The sequence below is a fragment of the Loxodonta africana genome, chromosome 9, assembly GCF_030014295.1.
Source record: "Loxodonta africana isolate mLoxAfr1 chromosome 9, mLoxAfr1.hap2, whole genome shotgun sequence".
Classification (NCBI taxonomy): domain Eukaryota; kingdom Metazoa; phylum Chordata; class Mammalia; order Proboscidea; family Elephantidae; genus Loxodonta; species Loxodonta africana.
This window is the reverse complement of record NC_087350.1, coordinates 44424139-44446143: the sequence shown is the minus strand read 5'-3', so window position 1 is coordinate 44446143 and position 22005 is coordinate 44424139. Positions and strand designations below refer to the sequence as shown.

General features: G+C 38.8%; 1 protein-coding gene across 8 annotated transcripts in view; it reads left to right on the top strand.

Annotated features, from left to right (window-relative positions):
• Positions 1-468: 468 nt before the first annotated feature.
• NUP214 (nucleoporin 214) overlaps positions 469-22005 on the top strand; it is a 125546-nt gene continuing 104009 nt past the window's right edge. For 4 of the 8 annotated variants that reach the window (XR_010322990.1, XR_010322989.1, XM_010587556.3 and 1 more), the window contains exons 1-11: positions 469-629; positions 3292-3487; positions 4131-4282; positions 5101-5299; positions 5980-6050; positions 7265-7328; positions 7849-7952; positions 9566-9672; positions 14058-14124; positions 16765-16891; positions 20064-20225. Coding sequence is in view for 6 of the 8 variants with exons in the window: in XM_010587556.3 (XP_010585858.2) it covers positions 585-629; positions 3292-3487; positions 4131-4282; positions 5101-5299; positions 5980-6050; positions 7265-7328; positions 7849-7952; positions 9566-9672; positions 14058-14124; positions 16765-16891; positions 20064-20225 (1294 nt within the window). In the remaining 2 variants the exon portion in view is untranslated. Of the gene's footprint in view, positions 630-3291; positions 3488-4130; positions 4283-5100; positions 5300-5979; positions 6051-7264; positions 7329-7848; positions 7953-9565; positions 9673-14057; positions 14125-16764; positions 16892-20063; positions 20226-22005 lie in introns of those variants that run through there. The other 4 variants (XM_023544828.2, XM_010587555.3, XM_023544826.2 and 1 more) reach the window with 2 other exon arrangements.

Here is a 22005-nt window from a genome sequence, read left to right as displayed (position 1 = left end):
AAACAAAGCTGGTCTTTGGTGCCCTTTTTCAAAACGGACTTTTGTGACAAGGTTCCATCCACCTATTTTCTGAACTTCTCTTCCCTTACCCTGCCCCACCAAAGCCTCTCTCAAGAGCCGCCCCTGTAAATATTTGTCAAGTCCCTGACATCTCTGCATCGGGAACAATAACCACCTACATCGAAAGGTTACTGTGAGGTTTCAACGGAACAAGGTGCTTGCAGCCCTCAGGCGTCAGACGCCGAACGAGTAACTCCAACCCCAGGCGAGACCGTAAGCGTGGGGGCGGAGTCAGGACGCTCCAGGCGGCAGGCGTGCGGGCCCTAGGGCCACGCCCCCACTCGGACTGAACTGGCCAATGGGAGGTGGCAGTCCGAGGAGCGCGCGGCTTCAAGTCTACCTCTAGTTTCCTCAAACACTTAGCGGAACAGGACGCGTGGCGTCATCAAAGCGCGCCGGAAATGCGAGTTCAGCTGCGCGGTACTGTCCCTGAGGGAAGGAAGTTGGCCTAGGAGCGGCTTGTGCTCTGTGGGCAAGGCCCAGGCCGGCAGCAGTAGCTGCTTCGACAACCTGTGTGCGGCGCGATGGGTGACGAGATGGATGCGATGATCCCCGAGCGGGAAATGAAGGTCAGATACTGGCCAGGGGCTCCCTCCCTTAGTACTGGCGTTGCCTTGGAGCCCCGCCTTCGGCTTGAACAGGTTACGGCGTTCAGAGTTCTCACTGGCGTTGCTCTGGAGCGCTCTGTTGTGCCGCTTGCGTGGTAGCCCCACGGAATGAGCTTCCCCGGTCTTTGTTAGTCTTGTGCATTCTTCTGGAGTTATCTTAGCTGCTTACATGTGGTAGTCTGAGTAGTGGTAATAACTTTATTGAGCGTTTATTGTGTGCCAGGCACTGTGGTAAGCATTATCTCCCTGAATCATCACCGCAACCCTATAAAGTGGTTGTTAGTATCCCTGTTTTACAGAGGAGAAAATCGAGACCCGGAAAGTAGCTTATCCAGTCACATTTGACAAGGGGACTGAAGTCTAGGTTTATTTAAGACACTTTCTTCACTGTCACGGTACTACTTCTGTAGGGCGGTCCAGACTTGCTTAACATAGAGCCGAAGATCAGGCATCTTACAAAACCTTTAGGTAACTGGCATAGAAGGGCTATTTTGGCGCAGCACATCAGCTTAAGGTCAAGAAAAGGGGAGAAATAAGTGGTCCAAATGATGGTAAAGTTGGAGAGTGCGGGGGTAGGTCCCTAGGATGGTTGTGTTTGACGTTTCTTATAAATTTTCTGATAGAACGAGAGTACAGAGAACAAGCTACATTTCTTTTACATAGCAAACGGCTAAGAGGAAATAAGTTACAGGAAGATTTCAGGCATTCATGTGAACAACAAATCCCTAGGAAGCATTTACCCACCCAGTGCCCTCGAGTCGTAGGGATAATGATCCATATTTAGAGTAATGATTCTTACTTTTTCTTCTTGAGAATCACTGCTGTGGTGAGCAACCCAGAGGGAATGTGTCATGTTCCTCAGATATGCTGGAGCAGAAGAAAAGAAAGGTTTTAGGACCACAGCCTTAGAAACGATAGTCTCCCTTTGAGTTATATGATTGTAACAGAAAGGAGAGTTCTCCTGTGCTTCTTCATCCCACTGGCCTACTGTACCCATGTGATTAAGACCCAAATAAAAAATTTAGGATTATCAGGATAAGAATTACAAAAATGAAATTTTTATTCTCCTCCTGTATGAAACTATAGTGTGGTCTCATCTGAAAAGCTGTGTGAATTTCAAGGTTTCCAAGGAGTGGCTGGTGGATTCGAACTGCCAACCTTTTGACTAGCAGCCAAGCTCTTAATCACTGTGCCACCAGGGCTCCTAGTTGGAATTAGGAAAGAGTATTTCAGTTAATCTTTTAGCAAATATGTATTAAACACCTAACCCAAGGAAACTAGTACGTGGGTTGTGTTGGGGCCATAGAGTTGGTTCCTACTTATAGCAACCCTGTGTACAACAGATCTAAACACTGCCTGATCCTGTGCCATCCTTATGATCATTGTTGTGCTTGAGCCCATTGTTGCAGCTGCTGTGTCATTCGACCTCGTTGAGGGTCTTCCTCATTTTTACTGACCCTCTACCCAGCATGGTGTCCTTCTCCAGGGACTGATCCTCTTGTGGGGTGTGGAAAGGATCCTATATGAAACTGTATAAGAATCCAGTGTGGAAAAAAAATGAAGGCTGAGAAAAACTGTCCTTGTTTTTACAATTTTGGATTATAAGCATAAAGTTGATTTACTGAGGCCTTGACTTAAAGACAGGCTTAGAATTATATTAAAAAAAAAAAGTGTGTGTGTGTGTGTATATATATATATATACCCACAGTGTAGTTTAACATAGTGATTGATAAACTTATGTATCTCTTATTGAAAACTTAGATAAATCCATGGAAGACAGGTGAGTCAGACATTGGCAGGAGATCAGGGGAGGAGGCTCCCAGGCCAATTATTTATGTCTAAAGGCCTTAAGGTACTAAAGAGCATGAGGACTGAGGGAAATGGGGTGGGGGGGAGCAGGGAAGGTAGCTGTAGCAGTGGTGATAGTGCATTTTTTAGAGGAAACGGAGATGAGACTACAGAGGTAGAGGGATCAAGCCATGCTTGACCTTATAGATTGTGTTATGAATTTTGGTTTTGTGTTTTAAATGTTCTCATAGCATCTGTGTTTTGCTTAAAAGCATTGAGCTTCAAGAGATTGTCCATTTCCATTTTGTGATAGAATGCTTTTTTGGCATATGATATAAGTAAGCCAATTCTTGGGCTTTGGTCATCTTCTGTCATCATTATTTCAATATATATTTGTTGACTACTACACTAGAAGTTAAGAGTTCACTGTAGTTAGGTGATACTTTCAATATTTAACAAATATTAAGCTCTACTCTGGGTCTGAGACAATATGCACTTAACATGACATAGGATAAGATTATAAATAATACAGTTTGTGGTGATTCGAAGAATAAATACAGTAGGAATTCAGAAAAAAGAAGAGATCAGTGTGAGCTAGATTAGTCCAAGAAAAATTTCATGAATGTTTTCTCTCATTTATCTCATTTAACAAATATTGCACACTATGCCAGGCACCATGATAATAAGCACAAGAATTTAAAGACACACTGTCCTTAGCCTCAAGGAATTATATTCTTTTGTTGCCTTGGAATTGGGTCTCTTGGAATATAACGACAGACATAATTTTCTGTTAGCCCTGAATTTTTTTTTTTTTCCCCTCAATCCTTCACAATAGGATTTTCAGTTTAGAGCACTGAAAAAAGTGAGAATCTTTGAGTCCCCTGACAAGTTGCCCAAGGAACGCACGAGTTTGCTTGCCGTGTCCAACAAGTATGGTCTGGTCTTTGCTGGTGGAACCAGTGGATTGCAAATTTTTCCTACTAAAAATCTTCTGATTCAAAATAAACCTGGGGATGATCCCAATAAAATTGGTAAGTTACTTGACTTATGTTGCATATTAAAAAGAAGAGTGTGGTGGAGTGCTAATGTTTCCTTTTCAAACAGTCATTTTAATATTAAAATTAAAACTGCTGTGATCCCTTCACCCCCCAGGAAAAGTAAATTCCAGGTGGGATGCTGGGAACTTTTCTAGGTGTTCTCTTTGGTCCTTTGTATTTCTCTTTTTGATGAGTTGTTTCCCTAAGCACAAAGGAAGGAAGAACTGTCCATGCCATACTTTTATTTTTGCTTAGTTGAACTTGTGTCGTGGATTTCTAGGAGAAGGGTTTAGTTGCATGGCTTTTTAGTTGACATGTTACCATCCAAACAAATGGCAATGTGTGGTATTTGGAGCATTGTTGCAAAAATATGAGCCCAGGGCAATACTATAGTTAACAAGGACAATGGCCAGTAAGTTTCCCTAGGTTGTATGAAGAAGAGTCCCCAGGATATTTAATGTATCATTATACATCTTTAAGAAAGTTAGGATTTATATGCATAATAATTAGGTATCTGTATATGTGTGTGTGTTTGTTTCTGTAGACGCAAAAATTATTTCATACAGACCTGGATAAAAGGGTTGTGACTCTATGCTCAGAGCAGGCCATTTTCTGCTTTGTCTTTATGTTTTTGTAGTTGATAAAGTCCAAAGCTTACTAGTGCCTATGAAATTCCCTATACATCACCTGGCCCTGAGCTGTGATAACCTCACACTGTCCGTGTGCATGATGTCCAGTGAATATGGCTCCATTATCGCTTTTTTTGATGTTCGTACATTCTCAAATGAGGTAAGCTACTGGAAAACTCTAGTGTAAACATGGGAACTTAAGGAGATTTTCTGGTATTGAATCATAACTTGGAAGCTTCTTAGGTTGACCTTTAAAGTCTTTTTCTAGATTAAAATACGAGTTAAAAAAATCCTTAGATTTACAGCATCATAGCTCTTTGAGTCCAAGGAGACTCTTAAGAGATTATTTCATAACAAAGTATTATCATATCTCATTTATACATGAGACAGCCAAAGCCCAGGGATGTTTAGGTGATTTGCCCAAAGTCATAGAGTTAATAGCTAATGACAGAATTTCTGTATTATAGGTCTCTGGCCTTCTAATGTAGTGGTTTTCCATTTTAAGCAGTTTAATAATAATAATAATAGTTAATAATATTGAGTGTTTATACTGTGTGCCAGTGTCTATACTAAGTGTTTTATATGCTTCGTCCTCATTTATGTCTACCACAGCCTTTTGGTGCTATTACCGTCATCTTATAAATGAAGAAACAGGCTCAAAGAGTTTAAGTAACTGCCTAGGTCCCAGCACTATCAAGGAGCACAGCCACAATTTTAATCTAGTGTCTCCTCTTTGTTGGTTATTTTGAATTTGTATATTCTTCTCCTGGGAGTCCTTCCTGAATGTGCTAAAATAATTGCCATTTCAAAGCCGTATGGGAATTTTCTGAAACAATAGATTGTTGTGTAGAGCTAAATCTTTTTCATAGTTGTAGGAGAAATGTGAACTATGATTGGAGAAAACTTACATATGCAATTTCCTCTGAATACTTAGCATCTTTGTGTATTTACTAATTTATGTTTGCTTTGTTTTAAAAGGCTAAACAGCAGAAACGCCCATTTGCCTATCATAAGCTTTTAAAAGATGCAGGAGGCATGGTGATTGATATGAAATGGAACCCCGCTGTTCCCTCTATGGTGGCAGTTTGTCTGGCTGATGGCAGTATAGCTGTCCTACAAGTCACAGAAACAGTGAAAGTGTGTGCAACTCTTCCTTCCACAGTAGCGGTAACATCTGGTGGGTAATAAAGGCTTTCACTCTATAACATATAGTAACAGTGATCTATTTAAGAATTAATTTCTGGAAATAAAAGTGGACTGATTTTTTTGGGGGGGGTGGCGGGGGTAGAAATGAGGAGAGTATTTTTCATTTTTATAGTTAATGCCCTTGAAGCCAAACAACATGCATAGTTTACTTGCGTGTGCATCGGTTTTCTGGGGAAAGAAATATTTTGGTACAGCTAGTTTAGAATTGTATTTTTGAGAATAATTGTTTCCGGACCTAAAAGGGTCATGTTCCGGGAGTCATTTGTACCTTTGGGGGAAAGACATTAGAAATAAAAATAAAAAAAATAGGTACAGTAAAATGATTTCTTGGTGTTTGAAGACTTTTTCTACTCTTGTCTCATCTAAAGACTGCATTGCTTTCTATACTTTCCAGCTTTCTGGTTAGTACTCCATTGAAATAGCATTTTCAGCTCTCATTTGAATGGCCCAGTGATGAATCATGATTAGCTTGCATTATTAAGATGATTTCACTTTTTTTTTTAACTTTGCAGAGTAGGGATGATTCTGCAGCCTTCTGTGGACTGACAGAAGGAATGAAAGTGGTGGCTACATAACTGTTTTGTGACAGATCTCATTGGTTTGCTCAATTTTCTTCAGTTTTTAATTGGTAGCATTATTCTCTTTGCTCAGTGTGCTGGAGCCCCAAAGGAAAGCAGCTGGCAGTGGGAAAACAGAATGGAACTGTGGTCCAGTATCTTCCTGTAAGTTCTTGCCTCAGACTTAAGAACTCTTGTTACTTAAGTTACCCACTGGTTTTGGTGTGGTTTGGTGGTGTCTTTGTTGTTTTTTCCTTTAAAAAGTGTTTTATACTCATTGTAACAAATTGACCTTCCTTCTTATCATCTGATCCTCCTAGAGGCATCCACTTTGTTCTACTTAGTGAGTAATCTTCCAGACTTTTCTGGATGCTTATAAAAATACTCTGTATGTTAAATGCATGGTTTTTGTTTTGTTTCTTAAATAAAAATGTGATCATACTCTATCTTTAGTGCATTCCATAAAATAGGGCTCAAAGGGGAAAGGAGTTGGTGAAAGGCTATTATTACCTACCGCAGTGCAAAATCACTCTGGGTAAAAGCACAGTAGGTGTTATTTTTCCCTTTAACAAAGTCCTATCTGAAGGGTCAGTTTCTGTAACTATAGACAGCAAAGAAAATGGATACTCCCATTGTTGCATATACACTCTGTCATCCTCTCCCTGTGATTTTCTTAAGATGATATTCACAAGTATTCTTCATTATAAATTGCCTCACAGAGAATCTACATATGTGCACTCAAGTCTGAACACAAAGGAGGGGTTCACTAGGCAGTGCCAAGGCCTATGCTATTGTGCATTGCTCCTTGAGAGATTATTCCCTGGATGGTGTGTGAAGTGAACATGGTAGTATGGATTTGGAGTTAAGGTTTTTGTGCCTTATTTGTTATTGCTAAAAGTTGTTATGTGAAATCTGGTATATAGTCTTTTAGGGTATTATCCTGTAAAAAGGTAACATAATTGGTTCGATTTATTAGTTTGCTGTTCATCTTTTTTATTTAACTCACAACAGTATATTGGGGTTTGTTTTCTAACTCATTACGTGTAGAGCGACTTCATTCTTTTTAAAGTCTGTATAGTGGTCCATTAGAAGGATGTACCGTCATTTCTTTATTCCATTGTTGATGGCCGTCTACATCAGTATCAGTGATTTTGCTACTATAAACGGTATTGCATTGAACATTGTCATTCCCTGCATGTGAACATGTTCATGTGAGTGTTTCCATAGGATAGTGTTCTAGACGTAGACGTCCACTTTTTCTCTTTGTCTCTTCTGTCTAGGAAAGTGAAACAAAGGAGAATGTGTAGTATTTGACAGTTTCATTGGTTGAGGGATTGTTTCATTTGACACTTTTTTTTTTTCCTTCAAATCTGTTTCAGACTTTGCAGGAAAAAAAAGTCATCCCTTGTCCTCCATTTTATGAGTCGGATCATCCAGTCAGAGGTAACATGCCTGCTTATCTTAATTGGACTGACCTTTAATGAGGTATTGTCTGTATAACCTGACTAGGTGTGTATTGTAGAAATTTCAGATCATGTGATGTACCTGCATACCTGCACGGGACAGTGTTGATGCTTCCTTTATGGTAATTTCAATTAGCTAATTAAATCAGCTTAATGATAATTCTGCGGTAGATAACTGTATCTTGTGGTAAACGACATGAAATGAATTCCTATTTTTATTAGGATTCTTCATAATTTGCCATGATTATAATACCGCTTTGGAATGAATTTGGGCTTCTTGAGTCTTTGTGATTCAAGAATATAATATAAACATAACCCGTGACTTATATTTAGTCAGTGAAATCTGTACCTTCGTTAAAGCTATAATACCTTGACTTTTTATCTGTAGGATGTTAATTTTATAATATTCAGTGCCTATTTTTATACTTATAGGGAAGCTTCTTGCTGCACCTGGTTGCTCTGATTTTTACTACCTACTTATTAGGGTATGTGTCTTTCAGTTCTGGATGTGCTGTGGATCGGTACCTATGTCTTCACGATAGTGTATGCCGCTGCGGATGGCACCTTGGAAACGTCGCCAGATGTGGTGATGGCCCTGCTGCCTGTATGTGTATGGAAGGAACGTCTTGGGACTTTGACAGTCATAGAAGTCTTCTAAGGAAGTTTGAGGCTTAGGTTTCAGTTTCCTTTATTTATTGGCAACGATGGTGCAACCTCAGTTATAAGGTTTCAGGGCTGCAGCATGGGCCTGGGGACCAAAATTATGATGTCCACTTATATAATGAAAAAAATTGTGAAACTTGCTTTTGCTTAAGCTGTAAACTCTTAGTAGATGTTCACCCAATTAGAAAATTTTTAAAAAGCAAGAAAATGTCTTGATTTAAAATTTTTATTTATTTATTTATTCATCAAATATTTATTGAATGCCTTCAGTGTGCTAGACATTGTTTTGAAGCTGAGAATACAGTGGTAACCAAGGCAGAGTTCTTGCTTTTGTGCTGATCTTACATTCTAATGAATGTGTTAGCCAATAAACAAATAAGTATAGAATCAAAGAAGGACAAGTGTAATGAAGAAAATAATGCAGTGTAAGGGACAGATGATTTTACTGGGGTGCCATTTTAGGTTGGGTGGTCCAGAAGGCCTCTTGAGGAGATACCATTTGAGCAGAGACCAGAGTAGAATGAAGGAATGAGCCTTTTTGAAGACGGGGAGAAGAATATTAGTAACAAGATCTATGAAGTATTGCTAAACCACGACGGCATTTAAAAACAAATAAGATGGAACATCTATAAGTAGAAGTTGTACTAGTCATTCTGTTTTGCAACTTTGTTTTGCTTAACAGTAAAGTTGAAAACATTGTTTGTGTGTCACTGAATCTGTATTTGATCATTTGGGCAAATAGCAATTTACTTTTAGCTGTTCCTTTACTGTTGGATATTCAGGTGGTTTTCAGTTTTTCTCAACTTTTAAAGAAAGAATGGTTTGCTGTATTCTTTAAGTATATTTTATCTAATCGTGTTTATTTTAGGATAAATACCTAGAAATACTATTTTTAGGTCAAGAAATATATTTTTTTCCGATAAGGTTTGGAAAACATTGCCAAAGTATCTTTCAGAAAAGTTATACCTGTTTATATTCCCGGGACTACCAGCTTCCTAGCACCTGTGCCTTGCCAATCAGATACATGAAAAAAGTGGCTTTTTTTAATCAACTTTTTTCAGCTCTTGATAAGGTTGAATTTTTAAGGAGTGTTTATTAACGTGCCTTATTTCAAGATATCATTAGGATTTTATTATTCCTAAGGATAATATTAACACACTAGCATTTATTAACTACTTCTTATGCTCTGATACTTGGCTAGAAGCTTTATATGCATGCATCATTTGATTTCATACTTGCAACAAACTCTGAAGTAGATTTAGTAAGGCCGGTATACAATAAGGAAACTGAGTATCAGAAAGGTTGGATAATTTGCCCATTTTTGTCCCATGGCCTACAAGTGGTGAGCAGGGTTTGAATGCATTTCAGTTGATGGCCAACGTTTATATTCTTTGTACTACTCAGTGCCGTCTGAGTATCACGTTCATATTTTTAGACATAGATTTTGAGTGAATTTTCGTATAAAACTAAAATGGTTTAATCTTTTGAGATTCTTAATTGTGTTGCATGAAAGAAAAATCACACAAGGCCTTCTTCTCACCCTGTTCATTGCAGAAAAAGGAAGACAAGCACCCAGAGATATTTGTGAACTTCATGGAGCCCTGCTACAGCAGCTGCACGGAGAGACAGCATCATTACTTCCTCAGTTACATTGAGGAATGGTGAGTGTAGAACCCACAACGTGAGTTCCTGCTGTTGCTGAGTCACTTTTTTTGCACTTTGAATTTTTTTCTGTAAGAGAGCAAAATACAGGCTTTGGCTGCCCCGAAAATATTTCCAGCTGGTACTAGATAATGCTTTTCTACTTCCTCAATCTTGAATTATTTAGATTGAATAGGTACTAATCTTAAAATTCTATTTTCTATGCAACCCCAGTGACTGCGTAAAAAAACTGGTATCTAAGGAACAGATTGAGGACAGTGGTGGTTCAGTGGTAGAGTTCTCACCTTCCATGTGAGAGACCCAGGTTCGGTTCCTGTCCATTGCACCCCAGGTACAGCCACCATTCTTCTGTCAGTGGAGGCTTGCATGTTGCTGTGATGCTGAGCAGATTTCAGTGGAGCTTCTAGACTAAGACAGACTAGGAAGAAAGGCCTGGTGGTCTCCATTCAAAAATCACCCAGGGAAAACCCTGTGGATCGCAGTGGTCCAATCTGGCTATGCATGGGGTTGTCATGAGCTGGGGCCTGACTCAACGGCAACCAACATCAACAACAATGAATAGATTGTTTCTCTCTGAGAGCAAGAAAATTTGAAAGATAGAGTACTTGAAGCAAAGATTCTGTTCCTAAAGCTAGATTATTCTGCTTATACAGTGGCGTCTTTACTCTGAATTTTGACTTGGTTCTGTTGTGTTTTTACCTCATCTTTAAGTGAATAGACTTGGCTAATTCTCCAGTGCTGTATCGTATAAAAGCTTAAAAAGTTAAACTTTACAAAAGAAGAAATTGAAGAGGTAATCAAAAAACTCCCAACAAAAAAAAGCCCTGGTCCGGACAGCTTCACTGCAGAGTTCTACCAAACTTTCAGAGAAGAGTTAACACCACTACTACTAAAGGTATTTCAGAGCATAGAAAAGGATGGAATATTACCAAACTCATTCTATGAAGCTACCGTATCCCTGATACCAAAACCAGGTAAAGACACCACAAGAAAAGAAAATTATAGACCCATATCCCTCATGAATGTAGATGCAAAAATCCTCAACAAAATTCTAGCCAATAGAATTCAACAACATATCAAAAAAATAATTCACCATGACCAAGTGGGATTCATACCAGGTATGCAAGGATGGTTCAACATTAGAACAACAATTAATGTAATCCACCATATAAATAAAACAAAAGACAAGAATCACATGATCTTATCAATTGTTGCAGAAAAGGCATTTGACAAAGTTCAAAACTCATTCATGACAAAAACTCTCAGCAAAATAGGAATAGAAGGAAAATTCCTCAGTGTAATAAAGGGCATTTATTACAAAGCCAACAGCCAACATCACCCTAAATGGAGAGAGCCTGAAAGCATTCTCATTGAGATCGGGCATCAGACAAGGATGCCCTTTATCACCACTCTTATTCAACATTGTGCTGGAAGTCCTAGCCAGAGCAGTTAGGCTAGATAAAGAAAGAAAGGTATCCAGATTGGCAAAGAAGAAGTAAAACTATCTCTATTTGCAGATGACATGATCTTATACACAGAAAACCCTAAGGAATCCTCCAGAAAACTACTGAAACTAATAGAAGAGTTCAGCAGAGTATCAGGATACAAGATAAACATGCAAAAATCAGTTGGATTCCTCTGCACCAACAAAAAGAACATCGAAGAGGAAATCACCAAGTCAATGCCATTTACAGTAGCCACCAATAAGATAAAATACTTAGGAATAAATCTTAACAGGGATGTAGAAGACTTATACAAAGAAAACTACAGTACACTTCTGCAAGAAACCAAAAGAGACTTACATAAGTGGAAGAACATACCTTGCTCGTGGATGGGAAGACTTAACATTGTGAAAATGTCCATTCTACCAAAAGCGATCTATACGTTTAATGCAATTCTGATCCAAATCCCGAGGACAGTCTTCAACGAGATGGAGAAACAAATCACCAAGCTCATATGGAGGGGAAAGAGGCCCCAGATAAATAAGGCATTACTGAAAAAGAAGAACAAGATGGGAGGCCTTACTTTACCTGGTTTTAGAACCTATTATACCGCCACAGTAGTCAAAACAGCCTGGTACTGGTACAACAACAGATACATGGACCAATGGAACAGAATTGAGAATCCAGACATAAATCTATCCACATATGAGCAGTTGATATTTGACAAAGGCCCCAAAACAGTTAAATGGGGAAAAGACAGTCTTTTTATCAAATGGTGCTGGCATAACTGGATATCCATCTGCAAAAAAATGAAACGACCCATACCTCACTCCATGCACAAAAATGAGCTCAAAATGGATCAAAGACCTAAATATAAAATCTGAAACAATAAAGGTCATGGAAGGAAAAATAGGAACAACGTTAGGAGCCCTAATACATCGCATAAACAGTATACAAAACATTATAAAGAATGCAGAAGAAAAACTAGATAACCAGGTGCTCCTAAAAATCAAACACCTATGCTCATTCAAAGACTTCACCAAAAGAGTAGAAAGACTACTTACAGACTGGGAAAAAGTTTTTAGCTATGACATTTCCAATCAGTGTCTGATCTCTAAAATCTACATGATACTGCAAAAACTCAACCGCAAAAAGACAAATAACCCAATTAAAAAATGGGCAAAAGATATGAATAGACACTTCACTAAAGAAGACATTCAGGTAGCTAACATATATGAGGAAATGTTCACGATAGTTAGCCATTAGAGAAGTGCAGATCAAAACTGCAATGAGATTTCATCTCACTCCAACAAGGCTGGCATTAATCCAAAAAACACAAAATAATAAATGTTGGAGAGGCTGTGGAGAGATTGGAACACTTCTACGCTGCTGGTGGGAATGTAAAATAGTACAACCACTTTGGAAATCAATTTTGGCGCTTCCTTGAAAAGCTAGAAATAGAACTACTGTACGATCCAGCAATCCCACTCCTTGGAATATATCCTAGAGAAATAAGAGCCTTTACACGAACAGATATATGCACTCCCATGTTCACTGCAACACTGTTTACAATAGCAAAAAGATGGAAGCAACCAAGGTGCCCATCAACGGATGAATGGATAAATAAATTATGGTATATTCACACCATGCAGTACTAAGCATCGATAAAGAACAGTGATGAATCTATGAAGCATTTCAAAACATGGAGGAATCTGGAAGGCATTATGCTGAGTGAAATTAGTTGCAAAAGGACAAATGTTGTGCAAGAGCACTATTATAAGAAGCTTGAGAAATAGTATGAGAAGAAAACATTCTTTTGTGGTTACAAGAGCGGGGAGGGAGGAAGGATGGGAGAGGGGCATTCACTAATTACATAGTAGATAAGAACTACTTTAGGTGAAGGGAAAGACAACACACAATGCAGGGGAGGTCAGCACAACTGGACTAAACCAAAAGCAAAGAGGTTTCCCGAATAAACTGAATGCTTCGAAGGCCAGCGTAGCAGGGGCAGGGGTCTGGGGGCCATGGTTTCAGGGGACATCTAAGTCAATTGGCATAATAAAATCTGTAAAGAAAACATTCTGCATCCCACTTTGAAGAGTGGCATCTGGGGTCTTAAATGCTAGCAAGCAGCCATCTAAGATGCATGAATTGGTCTCAACCCACCTGGATCTAAGGAGAATGAAGAGCACACAAGGCGATTACAAGTCCAAGAGACAGAAAGAGCCACATGAACCAGAGACTGCATTATCCTGAGACCAGAAGAACTAGATGGTGCCCGGCTACAACTGATGAATGCCCTGACAGGGAACACAACAGAGAACCCCTGAGGCAGCAGGAGAGCAGTGGGATGCAGACCCCAGATTCTCATGAGACCAGACTTAATGGTCTGAGACTGGAAGGACCCTGGTGGTCATGGCCCCCAGACCTTTTGTTGGCCCAGGACAGGAACCATTCCCGAAGCCAGCTCCTCAGACATGGATTGGACTGGACAATGGGTTGGAGAGGGATGCTGGTGAGGAGTGAACTTCTTGGATCAGGGGGACACTTGAGACTATGTTGGCATCTCCTGCCTGGAGGGGAGATGAGAGGGTGGAGGGGGTTGGAAGCTGGAAAAATGGACATGAAAAGAGAGTGGAGGGAGAGAGCGGGCTGTCTTATTGGGGGGAGAGTAATTGGGAGTGTGTAGCAAGGTGTATATGGGTTTTTGTGTGAGAGACTGACTTGATCTGTAAAGTTCCACTTAAAGCACAATAAAAATTATTTAAAAAAAAACAAGTTGAACTTTACATCTAAAAATTTCCCACCTTTCTTCAACAATACAGGAAACCTTACCCCTTCCTTAACATCTGGAAGATATCCTCCTAGGTGTTCCACGGACCCAAATCAAGGTAGAGTTGTTGCCGTGTTTGAATTTAATGGTCTGGTTTTATTCTTTAAAGGGATTTAGTGCTGGCAGCATCTGCGGCTTCTACAGAAGTTAATATCCTTGCTCGACAGAGTGATCAGGTAAATTTCTCTTTTTTGTGACTTTTTTGTGGCATTTTCCAGAGAAAGACTTTGGAAGGCATTAACTATTTGAGATTTAGATGGGGGTTCACACCCCTATTAATGAGTTTCTGGATGAGCACAAAGCATAAGTGACAAAGTGCTTTGGATCAAATGGCTTGGTTATGGCATTGGATAAACGTGGGTGTCAGATTGAGCAGTTCCTTCAATGTTGTAAAAAGCCCTTCTGTTCTTTGAGGATCTAGCCCCGCAGTTTGTGGAAGTAAAATACGTCATCAACCTTCAGCAGGAATATACCTTGTATAGGAGGCTTTATCTGCCTTGTTCTGTTTTATCGTCTTTATTTTCTTCCTAGTACTTGACCCTGTCCCTTTTATACGAGAAACTGTGGTCTTCCCTTGGTTGTGGAAGACATACAGATAATAGCAAATTGTGACTCCTCAGAAATAATTTGCTTGACTTTGAAAAAAACATCAGAAAGCAAAAGAGCCCCTCTGCACTTAAGAATCTCCCTCTCTTCCTTCTTTCACTTAGTCTTCCTTGCGGTGAAGAAGTGGACTGAGGTAGTGATGGTAAGCCATTCACTTACATATTGTACAGAGTGACTCCAGAGGAGGCAAGATGAAAGGAAGAACTTCTGTTCGTTTCCAAATGTTTTGTACCCCCTTGTTAATAAGAAATAAGTACTTGCGCACTCCATACACAAATACCTGTGTTTCTTCGGTCATTCAGCGGTTATCCATCGTTCTCTGGGAGACAAGTTGGCCCACTGAAAGTGGTGTGGCTTTCATGTGTTCAGAGTGGGCCACTTTGAGGTCATAGGACAGAATTCAGCATTCTGACTTGCTGCTCTAGAAATACCTATCGTGAACTGACTTCAGTAGCAATTTTTTTTTTTTTTGTACTTTAGATGATGGTTTACAGAACAAACTAGCTTCTCATTAAATAGTTAGTACATATATTGTTTTATGACATTGATTAACAACTCCATGTCATGTCACATCCATGTCAACATTCTCCCTTCTTGACCTTGGGTTCCTTTTTACCAGCTTTCCTGTCCCCTCCTGCCTTTTAATCCTTGCCCCTGGGCTGGTGTGCCCTTTTAGTCTCATTTTGTTTTATGGGCCTGTCTAATCTTTGGATGAAGGGTGAACCTCAGGAGTGATTTCATTGCTGAGCTTAAAGGGTGTCTGGGACCATGCTTTCATGGTTTCTCCAGTATCTGTCAGGCCAGTTAGTCTGGTCTTTTTCTGTGAGTTAGAATTTTGTTCTGCATTTTTCTCCAGCTCTGTCTGGGACCCAGTATTGTGATCCCTGTCAGAGTAGTCAGTGGTGGTAGGCAGACACCATCTGGTTGTACTGGACTCAGTCTGGTGGAGGCCATGGTAGTTGTGATCCATTAGTCCTTTCCCTTGTGTCTTTAGTTTTTTTCATTCTCCCTTGCCCCCAAAGGGGTGAGACCAGTGGAGAATCTTAGATGGCTGCTCACAGGCTTTTAAAACCCTAGACGTCAGTAGTAATTTTCTTAATAGCACAAATATTTTATGTATCCATGCTTAAAAAATTTATTTTCACTTTTTATCAAAATCATTTACGCACATGCTTAAAAAATCAAATTGTGCAAAAGGGCTTATAAATGAAAAAAATCACTGTCCCCTGCTCTACCGCGTCCTGTTCCAGTCCTGCCCTCTAGAGGGGGTCATTTTTAACTTGTAAGCTTTTTATTTTAATGATTACCTTCTTGTCTCTAAATAATAATGTACTGTATTACTAGTTATCGATTATTAATTACACACCTTTGTTTTGTCTGGAGATTGTTTTTGAAAGTTGACATCAGTTTTGTTTACATTATGAAAATATGAATAATATTCACTCCGTAGCTAAGTCAAGTAGTATGGTTATGTCCCCTTTCCTGAAGCACTTTTTGTTTTTATGTTACTTACGGTGGGCTCTCCCCTTGGATTCATGCACCCAGTTCTGATCATCACTGAAAGTTAGACAAAATGTTAGTGATTTTTTGAATTGGGAATCATTTGTTGGAAGAAAACAGAACCACTCAAACAAGTATGAGCAAAAGGGGAGCTTATTGGAAAGACGTAGGGGTTTCTCAAGGAATCCTGGCATAGGAAGACTGACCAGACTGAGGAACTGTCACCTGAAACTGAAAAGACAGTAACTAGGGTTACCTTCTGTCTCTGGATGAACAAGCACAGGGCATCTGGCCCAGCTTTATAGGCTTCTCTGTTCACAACCCCAGCAGACATCAGTGGAACTCCTGGGCCCAAATTTCTAGGAGTAGGTATTGACTGGCTTAGTGCAGCTACTGGAATTGCGCCCTGTGTCAGGAATCTGCCCCAGTTATTGTAGGGGATATCTCAGAAAATGTTCACAATCATGATTATTTATTCACAAGGCAAGGACTTGGTATACCAACAATAGATAGGCTGACTAGGAAAATTAATCTCTTGCTTGCTGGAGTACCCATGGCTTTTAGACCATCTTCCCAGATTTCCAAGCCTCACAGTCAATACACAAATCTAAACCAAGTTAGTCTCCTTTTTTCTTCTTTTCTATTGAAATGATGCTGAGAGGAACTAACGCAAACCTAAACAAGATGGCATTTTCTTTTTTTTTTCCCAGATAAACTGGGAGTCTTGGCTACTGGAGGATTCTGGTCGAGCTGAACTACCTGTGACAGACAAGAACGATGACTCCTTGCCCATGGGAGTTGCCATAGATTATACTAACCAAATGGAAATCACCATCAGTAAGTGTGGCCTGATGTTTGGTGCAAAAATATGCTCCCTTCTTATACTGGTTGATATTTAAACATGATTTATATATGTTCATGGCAAAGTCTACTCCAGTAGCTGGGCGCTTTTAACTTTTACTAGCCCACTTACAGTTGAAGAATGATGTATAGTGCATTGTGATAACACTAAAACTAATTTGTATGGATACTCATTGATGAGACCAAGGGTGAACACACTCTCCATATTTCTCTGTCTCTCTACGGATGTGTGTGCTTCAGAATATAGTTGAAATATAGAACATATTTTAGATAAAGGAAAGATATACCTGAAACTTGGAGCAGGGACTTTTAAACCACATATGCGTTCTCATCCTTGAACTGAAAATCATTGATCTAGAAACAGAAGCCTGTTGGCCTCTAAATATTCAGATAAGTCTGTCATCCTCAATATTTTATTATGTGAATTTTAAGCATACAGAGAAGTTCGAGGAACTGTACTTTGAACACCCGTATACTCACTACCACCGAAATTTTACTCTGCTTGCTTTATTACATATCCCTCTATCCATTCATCAGAAGAGGTTTTCTCCCCCATTATTGTGAATACATTCTTAGTGAAGTAAATCTGAAAAATGTTTCCTTACTGAAACTGGTTCGTTGAGTTGCATTTCATTGTTAGGCCCTGGTTCAAGGATATCAGAAGAACCAGAACACATGTGTGAAATCTGGCACTACATAACCCATAGAAATGCAGTCAAGGAAATCATCCCTGCCGTCATTCCAAGCTCCCTATTTATAGCTCCATGTGAGAAATTTCTTTTGAAATTTGGCGCTGGAAAAACTTTGCTTCACTTGAGGCCACTGGTATCTTCTAGCAATAAGAATTATGAAACTGATTATCTCCCTTTTAGTTTGGTGCCAAAGAAATTTAGAGCTAGATTTAAAGCTTCTCTGTAAGAACGGTTTGTCCTTCACTACTGGGTCTTTGGTTTCAGTGATTGAATTTTTAACTGGTGCTGATTCTGCTATGGCTACTTTGTTTTATGGGTTCTCACTATAAGCCCTCTGATTTTGGGGAATGAGGCATGGTATACATAAAAACATAAAAGTAAAGAGGAAGTAAAAAATGCTACCACCGTTTTTAAGTCAAATAGCACAATTTTACAACTTTTTTCCCTTTCCCCCAGAGTGAAAACCCTGGTTACCTTAACAGCATGTATTTCCTCATTTGCTGTATCCTGCAAAATGAATTACTACACAAATACCACTACCAACAACAAACGTGCTAAGTAAAAGTCAGGATTCCCTTGCAGTTCTTTTTGTGCTTACACTATATCCTGTCAGTGGTGTACAGTTAGACTATTGTGTATAAAAGTTTTTTTGAATCAGTTCTATTTTTTTCCTATGTTGTTTGTTATCAATTTGATATACAATTAGGTTCATTTGTGTCTACGTGTACTTAGTATAGGATTTTATTTTTTAAACTCTGGTTTGCATTTTACTTTTTGTGAAGGTACAAAATGTTTACACATGGTTAAAAGTCAACACTCTAAGAATGTGTACTCAGAGATGTCTCCCTCCCCTTCCTGTCTCTTGCACTCTGCTCTAATCCTCTGCACCATAGGTAGTTATTTTAGTTTCTAGTTTATCCTTCTTTGCTCCCCCCCCACAGAAATAAGCAAATTCATACACTTAATACATACTTCTTCTCTTTCTCCTTTCTTATACAAGCTATTCTGTGTATGTACCGTTACACTTTGCTTTTTTTCGCTTAACAGTATATCTTGGGGGAAAAAAAATCACTCCATATTACTGGGTAGAGATCTTCCTCTTTCTTTTTTAACAGCTGCATTGGCATCTGTTGTGTAGAAGTACCATAGCTTATTCTACCAGTCTTCTGTGCATGAGTATTTAGGTTGTTTTTAATATTTTTGCTATTACAAGTCATTCCTAAATAGTAATATTCTGTGCATTTGTTTTCATAGTTGTGCAGGTATAGCCTCAGGATAAATTCGTAGCAGTGCGGTTGCTGGGTCAAGGGGGTAATGCATATGCCAGTTGCCATCTCCCGCCACCCCCCCCCACACACCCCCACCCCTCATGCACCATTTTGCACTCCTGACAATGTCTGATAGCGTCTGTTTCCCCGTAGCCTTGCCAGAAATGTGTTGTCAAACTTTTGAATCTAATTGGTGAGGAATAGTGTTTTTGTAAAATACAAAGTGTTTTTCTTTGTATTTCTCTTTTTTAGAGGGAAGATTAGTATCCTTTCATGTGTTTAAGGGCCAAAAATCTTTTTACGAAGTTCTTGTTTGTGTCTTTTGCTCATATTTCTATAGGGTTCTTGGTCTTCCTCCCCTCCCTTCAATTTTTCAGAGAGTTCTCTAATGCCCTAATCAGGGAAACATTCTGCATGCCAATACTTGATTCGAAGGCCTAGATTAGGAAATGAGACCTTGATCACGTGGCTCCCCCATTGGGTCTGGGCTGTATGTGCTCTACTGCTGGAGTCTCGCAGCGCTGCAGTCAGGGGAAACGTGAACGTACAAGAAGAGAAGTGCTCTTTATCTGCGGTCTGATCCTCCGGTTTAGAGGGGTGTCTCTGTCAGGTACCATTAAGTTCCTTGTCCTTTTCCCTGGTCAGGCAGGAATATTTGGTCTAACTAGCAGTTTGCACTGTTCAGACAGAGATACTGATTTACTCTGGTTCTCTTGATGTCTTAAGTACAAAGTACACATAGGTGATTCTACTGTGAAAAATATAGCTGATTGATCCATCTTTCTGTGTCCAGTCATGTGCTTTTCGAAGAGTCTCGCCTATCATTTCTCTGCTAAACCAAACTGCCCGAAGACTCCTGTTTTGGTCAGGAGAATTCTGAACCTACCTTCTGAACACCAAGACGTAAGAACTGAGGGAGCTTGGGGAAAGTCAGAGCTACTGCAGGCTTAAAATGGTTTCCATGCGGGCCACTGTAGGCTGATGATGATCTGATAATGGCAGTAGAACTCTCTAAATAGCTGTTGCACCAAAGCCTGTTCAGGTCTGAATCAGAATAGACTTGAGCTGCTATCGAGATGAGTCCGTCAAGCCCATTTCTTTTTCAGGGCAGTCTTTCCCTTCTGGGACCAGGCCCTTAAAATGACCTGGCTCTTTGCTTTTATCACTTTTTTTTTTTTTTTTTAACAGATGATGAAAAGACTCTTCCTCCTGCTCCAGTTCTTATGTTACTTTCAACAGACGGTGTGCTTTGTCCATTTTATATGATCAATCAAAATCCTGGCATTAGATCCCTCATCAAGTCACCAGAACAGCTCTCATTAGAAGGGGAGCGACAACCCAAGTCATCAGGTATGTGGCTTTCCTTGCTTTGCAGGAACGGAATATCACTGGATTGTGTGGGGGTATTCCTAAGGATGAAAACCGTGCGTAGTGATTATCACTATCTGCCCTGTCTCCTTTCATGAGACAGGGAATAATCTTTGAATATATATGCATGTATTTGGCTTCCCTCACCACCAGTCTTTACTCTCTGATTCTTTACTTTAGAGAAAAAAGGAAGGATAGCCAGATGGATTCCATCAGATTACTTACCAACAATACCCTCTTATAAGACCATGTATTATATGATCAGAATCCTAAAGACATTGTACTTAATCATGGGGTTGCAGCTAAATAAATGATTGTGTATTTATAGGGTGAAATGTTATGTAACAATTAAAAATGTTACGTTTATTGACGAGAAAAGTTAGCGGGATATATTATGAGAAAGTACTATGTGGTCCCTTTTTTATGAGGAAAAAATACTTGAAAGATGGATGATAAAATGTAAATAGTGACTATTTCTGGATGGAAAGAACATGAGGATTTTCTGTTTGTTTATATTTTATAATTTTCTTTAGGTTTGTTTTTTCTTCCCCTTGGTTTTTTGGAGAAAAATCAGTAAATACAAAAACAAGATCCAGCAATATCCACAGTCAGCATTTAGGTACATGTTCTTCATGCATGTAAATGCACATGTATGAATACTAATCTGTATTTCCAAAATTTTCAGTAACCGTGTTTATCACTTGTGAGAAGATAATATAAAACTTTTTAAAAGGGCATTATATTGTCTCACATACTAAAATTTCACTTTTTGAAAAGTGACAGTATACTTGGGTGTCTGTTTCCAAGGTGGTATTTTCATTTTAGACCCTAAATATTTCATTGCTTTAAATATAGTACCTTTCAGGAAGATACTACCTATGGCATCTCAGCCAGTTTGGAAGAACCAAGGCCCACCAATATAAGTAGGAAATGTATTGACACAAAAATGTTCCTTTCTTTTTTCTTTAGTGATTTAATTTTAAAGTATTAATATGTTTGCATCACAGAAAGTTTGGAGAATAGAAAAAAAATTAAAACCTTCTTTTTGGGATATTCTCTTTCAGTGTTTTTTAATAAGCATCTTCCTACATAGTTGTAATCATAATGTATACATCATTGGTAGCTGGTTTTTTATTTCAATCGTGTTTTTCAGGTTCTTGTGTAATCTCCATGATTAGTTTAAGAAAATGAGTGCTCAGTATTCCACTGAATAATTTTTATTATTTTGAGTTGTACAAAATGTTTTTGTGCTTATATCTTTTTCCATTTTTTAGATTATGTTTTCATAGACTTTATTCTTAGAAGTGAGGTTACCGAGTTTAGTTTTTAATGATTTTTGAGGCGTAATGACAAATGTTATCTTAAAAAAACTGTGCTGAATTAGATACCCCCAGTGATAAAGAGTTCGAGATTTCATTGTACCTTTTCAAACATTAAGGGTTATATATATTTAGGCTTTGATAATCTAGAGGACATTCAAAAATATACTTCATTAAAATTTGCATTTCTTTAAATAAAAAGTTGAGCTGTATTTTCTTTTTGTCAAGTAGGCTCCCATCTTATATCTATTATAGTCCTGAAATTTTTTATCTCGATGTGTAAGAATTTTTTTTATATATAAAATAGGTATTATTTGTCAGTTACTGCATTTTTAGTTCATTTACTTTTTAATTGTCACATCTAAGTAACTATCTTTTATTGAGTCAAATCTTAATTTTTTCCTTTTGTGATTTTTTTAATATAACTTCTAAATTTAACAAGT